Source organism: Conger conger, chromosome 3, assembly GCF_963514075.1.
Source record: "Conger conger chromosome 3, fConCon1.1, whole genome shotgun sequence".
Taxonomy (NCBI): Eukaryota; Metazoa; Chordata; class Actinopteri; order Anguilliformes; family Congridae; genus Conger; species Conger conger.
In genome coordinates, this window is record NC_083762.1 from 76,947,936 (window position 1) to 76,962,116 (window position 14,181).

The window sequence follows — 14,181 nt, forward strand, 5'->3', positions numbered from 1 at the left end:
CTCTGTCATTTTTCGGCACACTGACTCGGGTAGGTTACGTTTTGTCACTCACAAAGGCTACTTGGAAGAGAAATTCAGCGCGATTCACTAGTTACTGTCGTCTAACTGGCGTGAAGTGCAGCTCAAATCGTAAAAGCCGACCGATATCGCAGTGTACAGCCAGCATAACTGCGATGTACCCCCAACAATATCCTGAATATGGTGTTTCCTGATTATTATAATTGTTTTAATGGATTTTTAAATTGTGTCATGTATTGAACTGAACAGTGAATATTTTGCTTTCCCATGGTAGCTACCCACTGTATAAACGCTGGGACAGATAGGCTACTTGCTAAAGGTTGGTATTCACATTCACGAATAGGCCTAGGGCCTGGAGAGCCGCAGGGTTTGCTGGCTTTCGTCTCCACCTTAAAGTTAACTGTGTAATCAACGGCTTTCATTGATCAATTAATGCCAAGTAGCAACGAAAGCACACCCTGCGGCTCTCCAGGACCAGGGTTGCCGACCCCTGGGCTAGTTCGACATTCATTTAACATGGCCTAATTACCGTTTTGTTAGGTTATTATCATTGAATGTTTAAAATAATCAAACGGTAGCATTTTGAGTATTTGTCGTGTCTGTCGTTTGTCGTTACCGTAAACCGCAATGTAGATGCGCACTAAAAAAGGAAGTGTGCGGGAGAGAGCAGTCTTCAGGTAAAAATCTGAAAGACTTTATCCAAAGCGCTGTACAATTGATGGTTCTCCATTCACCCATTCATTCACACACATTCGAATTGATTTGTAGAATATATAAGAACAGCAAACGGGGTGCCTGTTAGGAGCAAATAGGTTTTCAATGGCAGTAGCAATGGCTGAGGCTTATTGCAAATTTATTTTTGGAGGCAATAAATGAACGTTTATTTTAAACGCGCATGACTCCGTTTTGTTATGGAACGGTTTGTTGGGACCTCCGACTAACCCAAGTAGAGGCGATTTGGATCCGTTAAGACGCCTCTACAATGTCTGAAGCGAAAAGGGTTTATTCTTAAGCTCTGAAGTTTATAATTGATGGCTATTGATGTCGGCTACTGTATTCTCTCCCTTGAGAATCTAATTTATATTTTTCGAGTGGAACTTTAACCACGAAGAAAGTTAGCCTATTAATTTGATCCCCGCCCAGCGAGAACACCCCCGAGCTCTACGGGGGTGTCCTGGCGAGACGTCTATTTCCGATAGCCTGTGCAGGACCTGCCCTGCACCAGGTTAGCTGTGGGCATACGTTCCCCCCGGCGATATATACCCGATATATATAAGTAAATCAGCTTCGTAGTACGGGAAACGCACGGTTATGGTTAAGGCTTAAACCCCGTAATCTCACCTGTATATCATCCCACCATAGACTATAGTACATTCAATGTATGGTTTTTTTAAATTAAATTTTAATTTGCACTGTAGTATATAGAGGGTGTGTCCATGTGCGTGCGTTTTCCCATGTGTTTTTATCGTTTGTTTCTTTTGCGGCGTATAGATGAGGTGCACTCCATTTTAGGCACCTACACTGCGGTTACCCGTTCTGAGTTCACTTCAGTTCTGTGGCTCGATGGCGAAGCAGTTGACTCCTACAGCAGCGATGGCGCGGTCATCATGCCCATGCGAAACTGGATGTGTGAAGGTGGCGGCCATGATCTGTGGAACACAGTCAGACGCCTCAATATGGAGCAATGGGACAGGGGCAGAACTGCCATCTTAAATGACAAAGGAATTCAAATGGCTGGTGAGTGAGTAGCCCTATATTTGAGCTTTAAAAAAAAAGTAATATATGAAAGTTAAAGTTCCAGTACATGCAGGTAACTGCAGCATTGCATACATCCGTTTGTTTCAGGTGCTGCCGTCCTGCAGGGGAGATTCGGCTGTGAGATCGAGCTAAACCCGAATTTAAGAATTACGAGGACCTTTGCACAGTTCGGATGGAATGGAGAAGACTTCCTGTCTTTCAACTTTTCCAGGCAAAAGTGGGAGGCTTCACTGGGATCTGCTGTCCCAATTGAAACCAAGTGGAACAGTGACACGGACATCATCAAAAATATCACATTCTACTTAGACTTCCTCTGCGTGAGACATGTGATGAGAAGTTCGTCCTACGAAGAAAAAGAGAGCCAGGAGACACGTTAGTGCCATGGTCCTCCCGTACGGAATTAGAACATACTGCAGTAATTTATAATTATATACTTTGTTATTCAGCCGTTATTTAGCAGCTATACAGATGCACTGATCTTACTGTGTGAACTTAGCCACTTGGCTATGCTACATGCTGCTCAGTATTATAAAATGATGAAATATTTTACAATGATATCAGAATTTAACTACGCTATATTTAGGGAATTATTAGAATTACTGCAATACAAAATCAGAGAGCAATACAAAACCCCAGAGAGTACATATGCAAATTAAAGTCTGTTTTACATGCACGCTTCCAAATGATTGTTTTTTCTTGCTTCTTTAAAAAAAATTAAGGATGGTACTTTACTTAAAATGTGACCTTATTTCCCAATGGTTTTTACGCAGGAAACCAACCTTTTCAAAATGGACACACAGTACAAAGTTGTCTTGAAACTGCCTGAACATTCAAACATACAAATGCACATTTTCATTTTTATCATTACCCCAAAAAGGCCTTTCCTCGTGCACAGGATATTAAGCCTTTTCCTTTTTTGCTATTTCAGCTCAGCCCACTGCTGCATTATTCGCTAAGAGATACCCGAACACTGGGAAGGTTATTCTTACCTGCCTAGTTTCAGGATTTCGCTGCATTAACATGACGGTGGGGTTTTATCGGGATAAAGACATCTTGGCTGAAAAAGATGGCCTTTTGTCCACTGGGATCAGACCGAACGGGGATGGGACCTGCCAGCTGAGAAAGAGCTTGGACATCTCAAACAGCACTGAGGAGTCCTATAGCTGTGGACTCCATTTTGGACATCTGACGGCCAAATGGGGTGAGGCTACCTATTATAACCTGGTTTAATTTCATGTTGACTTGCCAGACGAGATGAAATTAATAGTACTGTGAGAACAAAATCATGACCACTATTGTCGAGTGTGGCATCATACATTAGTGTGGCTGTCAAACTAACCTATTGATGTACTCTTTGCCTCCGCAGACGGGAAGATATGGGACCTGGCTGTAGACCATAGCAAGAGGCATCACTACTGGTTACTATGGTTACTAGCACCTATAGTGCTTTTCATTTTGATGCTGATGCTCATATGGTTCACAGCTGTGAAACAGGACAAATTCACCACGGAAGTGTGACCCTCGCATCTTATCTTGCAGTCACACTGAGGGAATTGACTGTGACAACCACCGCCAGTTTAAATCCTCTGCCGATGTGATCTGGATCTTGTGGCGCTGCCGAAATATGGCAGGATCTGGTGGATTTTTATGTCATGTTTTTTTTAGGTTCCTTCCTTTAGTTTTGTTTGATATTGGGGGGTGGGGGTGGGGACAGGTTGTAAGTATATCTGTATAGTGCTGTATAATTGATGCTTCTCATTCACCCATTCATACACACACTCGCACACCAACGGCGATTGGCTGCCATGCAAGGCCCCAACCCGCTTCTCAGGAGCATTTGGGGGTTTGGGTTCTTGCTCAGGGACTCTTCGACAGGCGGGATCGAAAATAAAATAAAATAATTTATTTTATTTATTTATTCTTTCATTTATTTATTTTCAGATTTTTATTCTGTCTCTTGTGTAAAACACTCTGGCAACAATTCAGCCATGTAGTTTTAATCGTTCCTGTGGCCTACAATCATATGGAATCATATTGACAGGTCAGCGACAATCACAACTGCATTATTTACAGTGTCTTCACTCACACTGACCTCAAAGGGAAGTTGTGGATTTGTCAAGTAGCTGATGTTTCGTGAAGCTGATTTTTTCTTTCCTGACACTTCCCTCCCACACACACACACACACTTGCCTATCGAATCGAGTCCTGAGGGTTTTTTTTCCGTCTCTTAACAGTACTATGTAGTACTATGTACAATGATGACAGTTAAGTGTCTGTGTTTAACATTGTCAACTGAACAGCAGATAACTAGACCTAATATACATACATGATTACAATTATACGTATTTGTTATAACATACAATTACAATACAGATGATGTAATTGTAATTTGCTATAATGTATAATTATCATCATACACAATTATACATATTTGATCTTGTTATATTTGTGTTAATTTGGCATACTGTTAAACACACACAAACACCGTTCATCAGAGATATCCTGGAATTTTTCTTTTGTCTCAAAAGTATGGAAAGGTATTTGTTGACTGATATTCTGATGACGTTGCATGTCTGCCACTATTTAGTAGGGTGGTACTCTATATTGTTTTATACATACACACACCTGTTTTTTTTTTTATATTGTGAAATGGGCTCGTCACATTATTGAATATGCTTAATAAATATTGTGTTCTTGACTTGTACATCATGTTTGCATTATGTTTGTATTTCAAGCAAGTTTGGTTAAAACAATGCAACCGCAAATCCACGACTTTACTTCCTTTTTTACTTTCCTTTCCTTTTTTGTCGTGGGTTTTAATGCGCGTCTACGTTGCGCTTTACTGTTGTGTTGAGGATGTTGGGTGAGCACGGCAGTCACATTCTAGTGTGGATGGGTCTCGCCTTAAGTTTTGAAATGTTTATCGTTCATCGCAATTTCATTATTTTCTTACTCTCTGTCATTGTTCGGCACACTGACTCGGGTAAGTTACGTTTTGTCACTTTCACACAGGCTACAGTAGTGAATCTCGCTGAATTTATCTTCCAAGTCGCCTACGTAACGTAGCTACGAGTTGCTGTACAAATCGCCGGACGATATCGCACAGTAGTACAGCCAGCATAACTGCGATGTACCTCCGACAATATCCCGAATATCATTTTTTTTTTCAGATTTAATTGTTTTGATGGATTTTTCAATTGTGTCATGTATTGAATTGAATAGTGAATAGCCTATTTTGCTATCCTGTGATTCTAAATGCCCATTCCGTTGTTCGTATTGAAGTTAACAGAAACGTTAATCCACTTAATAGCCTACGACTTGATTCGCATTCGAATCTCGTTCGGTAGTTCACTACTAAAACTGTATGACAACAGCTATGATCGACAGCCAAGCACAAACGAAAGAAGATTTAGCTGCGTAACAATAAATAATCATGCATTACAAGCCACTGTTGTGTGGCTGATCTGTCATTCTGATTTTCCGGCGGTTTGTTTGTCCTGAGGCACTGACAGCGTGATCGTAAACTTTATGTCACACGCATTTTCCCCGTTAGATATTCTTCTTCTGGCAGTAGGTAATTGGCCATGTCTCTTGTGAGTAGCGTTTAGACCTATTTTTGGCGTTTTGACCATTTTATTTCCAGGTTTCAAACTACCCACGGCATGCTAACGCGAAAGTGCTGAACACGTCATGTAATGCGGTGTAGCGGATCACATCGTAATTGGCGTGAAAACCCCCCTTTTAACTTTTACGATTGCTTGCTGTTAAAGGAAATGGATCGGACCCGATCTTCCGTGCAGGAGAAATAGATGTGCAGTTTGAACGTTTTCTTTCCACTAGCCTGAAAGAAGACATGTTATGGAAGCTAAATAGCTCAAAATCTCGAAATTGACCAGTGCATGAAAAACCGCCGTGCCGTGTCTCGCCGTAAGTTTTGAAATGTTTATCGTTCATAGCAAATTATTTATTTTCTTTCTGCCGCTTCCAAATACAGTAGATTGTAACCACCTTGCTGTGACGCGGCCCCTTTTCAATAAAATTCATATTCTTAACGTCATTATCGGTTGGTGGCTATAGTACACGTTATGGTCATAGCCACCCCTATAAACACGGGAAAGTCACGGTTTGGTGATAGCCTGCGCATAACCTGCCCTGGACCAGATTAGCCCCCGGCGTTCCCCCTGCGATTTTTACCCAGATGTAACTCAGCTTCGTAGTAGGGGAAACGCACGGTCAAGGCTTAACTTTCCTCGCTAACCCTGTAATCTCGCCTGTATATCATCCCACCATAGACTATAGTACATTCAATGTATGTTTTTTATTTAATTTGAATTTGCAATGAAGTATATAGAGGGTGTGTCCATGTGCGTGCGTTTTCCCATGTGTTTTTATCGTTCTTTTGCGGAGTATAGATGAGGTGCACTCCATTTTAGGCACCTACACTGCGGTGGCCCGTTATGAGTTCACTTCAGTTCTGTGGCTCGATGGCGAAGCAGTTGACTCCTACCACAGCGATGGCGCGGTCATCATGCCCATGCGAAACTGGATGCGTGAAGGTGACGGCCATGAGCTGTGGAACACAGTCAGACGCCTCAATATGCAGCAATGGGACAGAGGCAGAACTGCCATCTTAAATAACAAAGGAATTCAAATGGCTGGTGAGTGAGTACCCCTATATTTGAGCTTTAAAAAAAAAGTAATATATGAAAGTTAAAGTTCCAGTACATGCAGGTAACTGTAGCATTGCATACATCCGTTTGTTTCAGGTGCTGCCGTCCTGCAGGGGAGATTCGGCTGTGAGATCGAGCTAAACCCGAATTTAAAAATTACGAGGACCTTTGCACAGTTCGGATGGAATGGAGAAGACTTCCTGTCCTTCAACTTCTCCAGGCAAAAGTGGGAGGCTTCACTGGGATCTGCTGTCCCAATTGAAACCAAGTGGAACAGTGACACGGACATCATCAAAAATATCACATTCTACTTAGACTTCCTCTGCGTGAGACATGTGATGAGAAGTTCGTCCTACGAAGAAAAAGAGAGCCAGGAGACACGTTAGTGCCATGGTCCTCCCGTACGGAATTAGAACATACTGCAGTAATTTATAATTATATACTTTGTTATTCAGCCGTTATTTAGCAGCTATACAGATGCACTGATCTTACTGTGTGAACTTAGCCACTTGGCTATGCTACATGCTGCTCAGTATTATAAAAAGATGAAATATTTTACCATCATATCAGAATTTAACTACGCAATATTTAGGGAATTATTAGAATTACTGCAATACAAAATCAGAGAGCAATACAAAACCCCAGAGAGTACATATGCAAATTAAAGTCTGTTTTACATGCACGCTTCCAAATGATTGTTTTTTCTTGCTTCTTTAAAAAACAATTAAGGGTGGTACTTTACTTAAAATGTGACCTTATTTTCCAATGGTTTTTACGCAGGAAACCAACCTTTTCAAAATGGACACACAGTACAAAGTTGTCTTGAAACTGTCTGAACATTCAAACATACAAATGCACATTTTCATTTTCATCATTACCCCAAAAAGGCCTTTCCTCGTGTACAGGATATTAAGCCTTTTCCTTTTTTGCTATTTCAGCTCAGCCCACTGCTGCATTATTCGCTAAGAGATACCCGAACACTGGGAAGGTTATTCTTACCTGCCTAGTTTCAGGATTTCGCTGCATTAACATGACGGTGGGGTTTTATCGGGATGAAGACATCTTGGCTGAAAAAGATGGCCTTTTGTCCACTGGGATCAGACCGAACGGGGATGGGACCTGCCAGCTGAGAAAGAGCTTGGACATCTCAAACAGTACTGAGGAGTCCTATAGCTGTGGAGTCCATTTTGGAAATCTGACGGTCAAATGGGGTAAGGCCACCTATTATAACCTCGTTTAATTTCATGTTGACTTGCAAGACGAGATGAAATTAATAGTACTGTGAGAACAAAATCATGACCACTATTGCAGAGTGTGGCATCATACATTAGTGTGGCTGTGAAACTAACCTATTGATGTACTCTTTGCCTTCGCAGACGGGAAGATATGGGACCTGGCTGTAGACCATAGCAAGAGGCATCACTACTGGTTACTATGGTTACTAGCACCTATAGTGCTTTTCATTTTGATGCTGATGCTCATATGGTTCACAGCTGTGAAACAGGACAAATTCACCACGGAAGTGTGACCCTCGCATCTTATCTTGCAGTCACACTGAGGGAATTGACTGTGACAACCACCGCCAGTTTAAATCCTCTGCCGATGTGATCTGGATCTGGTGGCTCTGCCGAAATAGGGCAGGATCTAGTGGATTTTTATTTTATGTTTTTTTTTATGTTTAGTTTTGTTTGATATTGGTGGGGTGGGGTGGGGTGGTGGGGGTAGGGGTGGAGGTAGGGACAGGTTGTAAGTATACAGTGGTGTGAAAAAGTGCTTGCCCCCTTCCTGATTTCTTATTTTTTTGCATGTTTGTCACACTTAAATGTTTCAGATCATCAAACAAATTTAAATATTCGTCAAAGACAACACAAGTAAACACAAAATGCAGTTTTTAAATGAACATAAGGTCCAGGGGAGTCACAATCTTATCTAATGTTTCTGAGCAGTCCATCAACATCACAAGATCAACCTTTCTTGTTGCATTTGCTTTTCCCCAAAAACTGAAGAAAAGAACTGAAATAAAATGAATGTTAATGGAACTTAATGTTTTCCAATTTTGTCTTATTATATATTTTAATTATATATGAGAACAACCACTTTGTTCTAGCTCTTAGAAAATTCATAATATTTTTTTTATTATTTTTATAATTTATTTATTATTTATTATTATTATTATTATTATTATTATTATTATTATGAGAACAACCAATCAATTTGTTCTCCCCTTGGGAAATTCACAATATTTAAAACACCCGGCAGTAATCACGCATATATTTACAAAAGATTCTCAAACATTAAAATAATATAAAAAATATATAATTACACTCACAAGACATAGAGCGATAGTAGTATATCAAGTATTTTTTACTTTTTACTTTCACAGCAATTATAACAGCAACAGCAATTATAAACTCTCAACTGGAGAGTGAACTTACATTTTACAAACAATAAAAAAATGATCCATGAAAATTCTAGTCGTGAGGTATGCTTAGACAGTTACAGTAAATGTGCACTAGATGGCGGTATTTGAGTCCTCAACAGGCCATCTACAATTATAATGGTAAATGGTTGGGGTTTATATAGCGCCTTTATCCAAAGCGCTGTACAATTGGTGCTTCTCATCCACCCATTCATACACACACTCACACAACAACGGCGATTGGCTGCCATGCAAGGCGCCGACCAGCTCGTCGGGACCACTTGGGGGTTTAAGTGTCTTGCTCAGGGACACAGCGTGGGCGGGGGATTGAACCAGCAACCCTCCCACTGCCAGATGACTGCTCTTACTGCCTGAGCCGTGTCGCCCCTTTTTTATGCTCCAAATGTTTGACCTATAGGCAACGAAATGCTACAAGTGTTTGAGCTATAGGCGACGAAATATGGGCTGACCATGGATCATTATAAGACATAGAGATATTGAGACCTATGTCATCAGAGTAGGGCTATTCTCAAGAATACAGACAACTAACATTTTCAGATTGTTAATGTTGTAATGATGCAGTTGTTAATATGAATAAATAGATAAATAAATAAATATTTATTTAGCAACTTGTAGCTACCTTACGTAGGCTACTTGGAAGAGAAATTCAGCGAGATTCCCTATTGTAGCCTATGTGAAAGTGACGAAACGTGACTTACCCGAGTTGGTGTGCCGACAGAGAGTAAGAAAATAAAGAAATTGCTATGAACGATAAACATTTCAAAACTTAAGGCGAGACACGGCAGGCAAAAACATCGGGTTTTCATGCAGTTTTGAGATTTTGAGCTATTTAGCTTCCGTAACTTGTCTTCTTTCAGACTAGTGGTAAGAACCTTGAAACTACACATCTATTTCTCCTCATGCGAAGTGAAACGCGAAAAGCCATCAGATCACGTGTTCAGCACTTTCGCCTTAGCATGCCGCGGGTAGTTTGAAACCTGGAAATATCGTCAAAACGCCAAAAAGCTACTCACAAGAGACGTGACCAATTAGCTACTTCCAGAAGAAGAATATCTAACGGGGAAAATGCGTGTGACAGAGATCATAAAGTTTACGATCATGCCAGAGAGTCACCAGCTTTCAGTGCCTCAGAGCACAAAATACGGGAGATGGGGAAAGCGCAGTCTGTTGCTAGAATGTAGCAAATGCAAACCGCAAGAAAATGGCTACAGAAAAGGCCTGTTCTCATCCTCACGTCTTCGAGTCAACCAGGAGCGATGTAGCCTTTGACATTAAGTTACGCGTCTTCAAAACCATCCACACTAGAACGTGACTTTCCTGTGTTTATAGGCGTGGCTATGACTATGGCGTGTACTATAGCCACCTAGCAACAGGGACTTTAAGAATGAGAAGCGGGGAAGCGTCACGGTAGGGGAGGGAGTTTTTAAATTGTCAAGTATTTCCTCATCTTTTGCTGACGAGTTTGCGATTCCTGCCACCCGCTGTATATTTGGTTTAACGCCATTTATGAGCATAGACCGCTACAGAACTTTCTTTTCTTGTTAGTTTTCATGTTATTTTGCCAGCTGTGTTTTCACTTGATTGGCAGTGTCTAGTTATACGGCCGGTTTGCTCCGGTTTGCTATTCTTTGTATCTGGAAATGGTAGCTTTCCTCTGGGGTCCTCGTCGTACTTTGTTGTGCGTCGCTCTGGATAAGAGCGTCCGCTAAATGCCTGTAATGCAATGTATACACTGTATACCAACACCATTTAGTATTGTCTTTCACTGCTTGTTTGTACCGTTGTGTGTGTTCTTTAAAATGTACGTATATATGCTTGCAAGCTTCCAGCACTCTGACTATTTCCTCCCTGGGCGTTAGATTCACGGTCACCCATCGTCCCCTGGACGTAACAATTTGGGGGGGCTCGCCCGGGATCTAGCCACCAAGCGTGAATGTATTGGTTTAACTTTCACAGCAATTATACAATCTCAATTGGAGAGTGAACTTACATTTTACATGAATTCTGTAAATAAATACATAATTAAATAAATGGATTCACTGCTGTAGCCAATGTGAAATTGACGAAACGTGACTTACCCGAGTTGGTGTGCCGAAGGATGACACAGAGTAGGAAAATAAAGAAATTGCTATGAACGATAAACATTTCAAAACTTAAGGCGAGAAACGGCAGGCAAAAACATCGGTTTTTCGTGCACTGATCAATTTTGAGATTTTGAGCTATTTAGCTTCCATAACATGTCGTCTTTCAGACGAGCGGAAAGAAACCTCTCATGCGAAGTTGGATGTGCTTCCAGAAAAGCTATTGTATCACGTGATCCGTGACGTTGTTTCTCGAAGAAAATAAATGGACGATAGTCCTTGTATTCAAGTCCGTCTCCGTCTGATTATTGTTCTAACTTAGAGTTTAAACGGGAATAAAACACAGGTAATATACATAAAAGTGGCGACGAGGATTATCGTGATCTGCGTGTGTTTCGATGTTTGTAAAGAAAAGTTTCAAGCGGACTGTTTTCCATGAATGCGGCGGCGGATGATGACCTTCATCGTTGGGAGGACGACTACGTTGGCAGTGAAATCGGTTAACTAAGGAGCGTGAGTACTTGATAACAAGTAACTAACGAGGCTAAAATGACGGGGATACTTGGAAGCATTGGCGCCTTTGATGAAAATACGGAGCAGTGGAACTCCTACACGGAACGTTTTGAGTACTTTGCTAAAGCAAATGACATTGAAGCAGTCTGGGACTCTAGAACTTACTTTTTTTTCTTAATTATGTGTTTGAACGTATGGTCCAGGGAGTCACAATCTTATCTAATGTTTCTGTGCAGTCCGTCAACATCATAAGATCAACCTTTCTTCGTTGCATTTGCTTTTCCCCAAAAACTGAATAAAAGAACTGAGAAAAATAAAATTAATAAAAATAAATGTTAATGGAACTTAATGTTTTCCAATTTCGTCTTATTATTTATTTTAATTATATATGAGAACAACCACTTTGTTCTAGCTCTTGGAAAATTCATAATATTTTTTCTTATTTTTAGAATATATTATTATTATTATATATGAGAACAACCAATCAATTTGTTCTCTCCCTTGGCAAATTCGCAATATTTAAAACACCCGGCAGTAATCACGCATATATTCACAAAAGATTCTCAAACCTTAAAATGATATTAAAAAAATATAAAAAGAGCGATAGTAGTATATTAATTTTTACTTTCACAGCAATTGTAACAGCAGCAGCAATTGTAAACTCTCAATCGGAGAGTGAACTTACATTTTACAAACAATGAAAAAATTATCCATGAAAATTCTAGTTGTGAGGCATGCTTAGACAATTACAGTAAATGTGCACTAGATGGCGGTATTTGAGTCCTCAACAGGCCATCTACAATTTTAATGGTAAATGGTTGGCATTGATTTACATTACAATTAAAATTTTGTCATTTGGCAGACGCTTTTAATCCAAAGCGATTTACAAGTGCATAGGTTCTACCACAAGTCAAAGCATCACATCCATAACTAGGAAAATACATATGGAATGCTGTTCTAAACATATAGTCGTCATAAGTGCATTTGGTTTTTTTTTGTTTTTGTTTGGGTTAGACAAGGAGGATAGGGATATCAGAAAGGGGGGGCGGGGGAAATCAGGAGGGAGGACTAAGGTAGAGTTTGAAAAGGTGTGTTTTGAGTTTGCGTCGAAATAGGGGGAGGGATTCTGCTGTCCTGACAGTGGTAGGCAAGTCATTCCACCACTGAGGAACCAGAACGGAAAACAGGCGTGAACGTGCAGCTCGACCGCCAGGTGCCCGTAGAGAGGGAATCGTAAGGCGACCAGAGCTGGCAGACCGGAGTGGTCTAGCTGGGGAGTAGGGAGTGATCAGGGATTGTATGTAATGTGGGGCAGTCCCCTTAGCAGCCTGAAATGCCAACACTAGGGCCTTGAATCGGATGCGTGCGGCAATAGGAAGCCAGTGGAGGCCAATGAGAAGCGGGGTGACATGAGCCGACCTGGGCTGACTGGTGATCAAGCGGGCTGCAGCATTCTGGACCAGCTGGAGGGGCTTGATGGCACACGCTGGGAGACCGGCTAGGAGGGAGTTGCAGTAATCCAGGCGGGAAATGACGAGCGCCTGGACTAGGAGCTGGGTGGCTTTCTCCGTCAGGAGATGACGGATGCGGCGTATATTAAACAGAAAGAACCTGCAGGTTCTGGCAGTGGAGGATACTTGTGGAGCCAGGGAGAGGCAGTTATCAAGAGTCACCCCAAGATTCTTTGCCGTACGGGAGGAGGAAACTACAAAGTCCTCCACAGTCAGTGAGAGGTCGATTGACGGAGAGGACTTAGCAGGGATGTAGAGAAGCTCAGTTTTGGCAAGGTTGAGCTTCAGGTGATGGGAAGTCATCCATGCAGAGATATCAGCCAAGCAGGCAGAGATCTGTGTGGTGATTTGGGTGTCAGGGGGGAAGGAAATGAAGAGTTGGGTGTCATCAGCGTAGGAGTGATAAGAGAAGCCGTGGGAAGAGATAACAGAACCAAGAGACATGGTGTATAGCGAGAAGAGGAGAGGCCCAAGAACCGAGCCCTGCGGGACTCCAGTTCGTAGGGGTTGAGGGTCGGAGAGTGCGCCCCTCCAAGTCACCTGGTAGGAGCGACCAGAGAGGTAGGAGGAAAACCAAGCGAGTGCAGAACCTGTGACACCCATCCCAGACAGCGATGAGAGCAGAATCTCATGGTTGATGGTATACACTGTATATAGCATCGCGCACCAACACCATTTCGTATTGTCTTTCACTGCTTGTTTGTACCGTTGTGTATGTTCTTTAAAGTTTACATACATATGCTTGCAAGCAATTCCATCTCTCTGACCATTTCTTCCCCGGGCGTTAGATTCACGGTCACCCATCGTCCCCTGGACGTAAAAATTTTGGGGGCTCGCCCGGGATCTAGCCATCAAGCGTGAATGTATTGGTGGTTTAATATATAACTTTTTTTTTTAAAGCTCAAATATACTCACTCACCAGCCATTTGAATTCCTTTGTCATTTAAGATGGCAGTTCTGCCTCTGTCCCATTGCTGCATATTGAGGCGTCTGACTGTGTTCCAAAGATCATGGCCGTCACCTTCACGCATCCAGTTTCGCATGGGCATGATGACCGCGCCATCGCTGCTGTAGGAGTCAACTGCTTCGCCATCTAGCCACAGAACTGAAGTGAACTCAGAACGGGTCACCGCAGTGTAGGTGCCTAAAATGGAGTGCACCTCATCTATACGCCGCAAAAGAAACAAACA

General features: G+C 41.7%; 2 protein-coding genes across 2 annotated transcripts; both read left to right on the plus strand.

The window, feature by feature from the left end:
* Nucleotides 1-3,472, plus strand: LOC133123847 (class I histocompatibility antigen, F10 alpha chain-like). The gene is made up of 5 exons (XM_061234480.1): nt 1-29; nt 1,510-1,755; nt 1,864-2,148; nt 2,705-2,977; nt 3,143-3,472. The coding sequence occupies exons 2-5, from the start codon at nt 1,626-1,628 to the stop codon at nt 3,292-3,294; spliced, it is 840 nt and encodes a 279-aa protein (XP_061090464.1). The 5' UTR covers nt 1-29; nt 1,510-1,625; the 3' UTR covers nt 3,295-3,472.
* A 2,808-nt stretch (nt 3,473-6,280) lies between these two features.
* LOC133123153 (class I histocompatibility antigen, Gogo-C*0203 alpha chain-like) lies at nt 6,281-8,023 on the plus strand. The gene is made up of 4 exons (XM_061233455.1): nt 6,281-6,434; nt 6,543-6,827; nt 7,385-7,657; nt 7,823-8,023. Exons 1-4 carry the CDS (start codon nt 6,305-6,307, stop codon nt 7,972-7,974), a joined length of 840 nt encoding a protein of 279 aa, XP_061089439.1. The 5' UTR covers nt 6,281-6,304; the 3' UTR covers nt 7,975-8,023.
* Nucleotides 8,024-14,181: the final 6,158 nt, after the last annotated feature.

Excerpts from the sequence above, each read along its gene's own strand:
- LOC133123153 (XM_061233455.1), top strand. The coding sequence starts at position 6,305 with ATGCCCATGCGAAACTGGATGCGTGAAGGTGACGGCCATGAGCTGTGG. Across the intron at positions 6,435-6,542 it reads CAAAGGAATTCAAATGGCTG|GTGCTGCCGTCCTGCAGGGG; the intron begins GTGAGTGAGTAC and ends CGTTTGTTTCAG. Across the intron at positions 7,658-7,822 it reads AAATCTGACGGTCAAATGGG|ACGGGAAGATATGGGACCTG; the intron begins GTAAGGCCACCT and ends TTGCCTTCGCAG.
- LOC133123847 (XM_061234480.1), top strand. The coding sequence starts at position 1,626 with ATGCCCATGCGAAACTGGATGTGTGAAGGTGGCGGCCATGATCTGTGG. Across the intron at positions 1,756-1,863 it reads CAAAGGAATTCAAATGGCTG|GTGCTGCCGTCCTGCAGGGG; the intron begins GTGAGTGAGTAG and ends CGTTTGTTTCAG. Across the intron at positions 2,149-2,704 it reads AAAAGAGAGCCAGGAGACAC|CTCAGCCCACTGCTGCATTA; the intron begins GTTAGTGCCATG and ends TTGCTATTTCAG.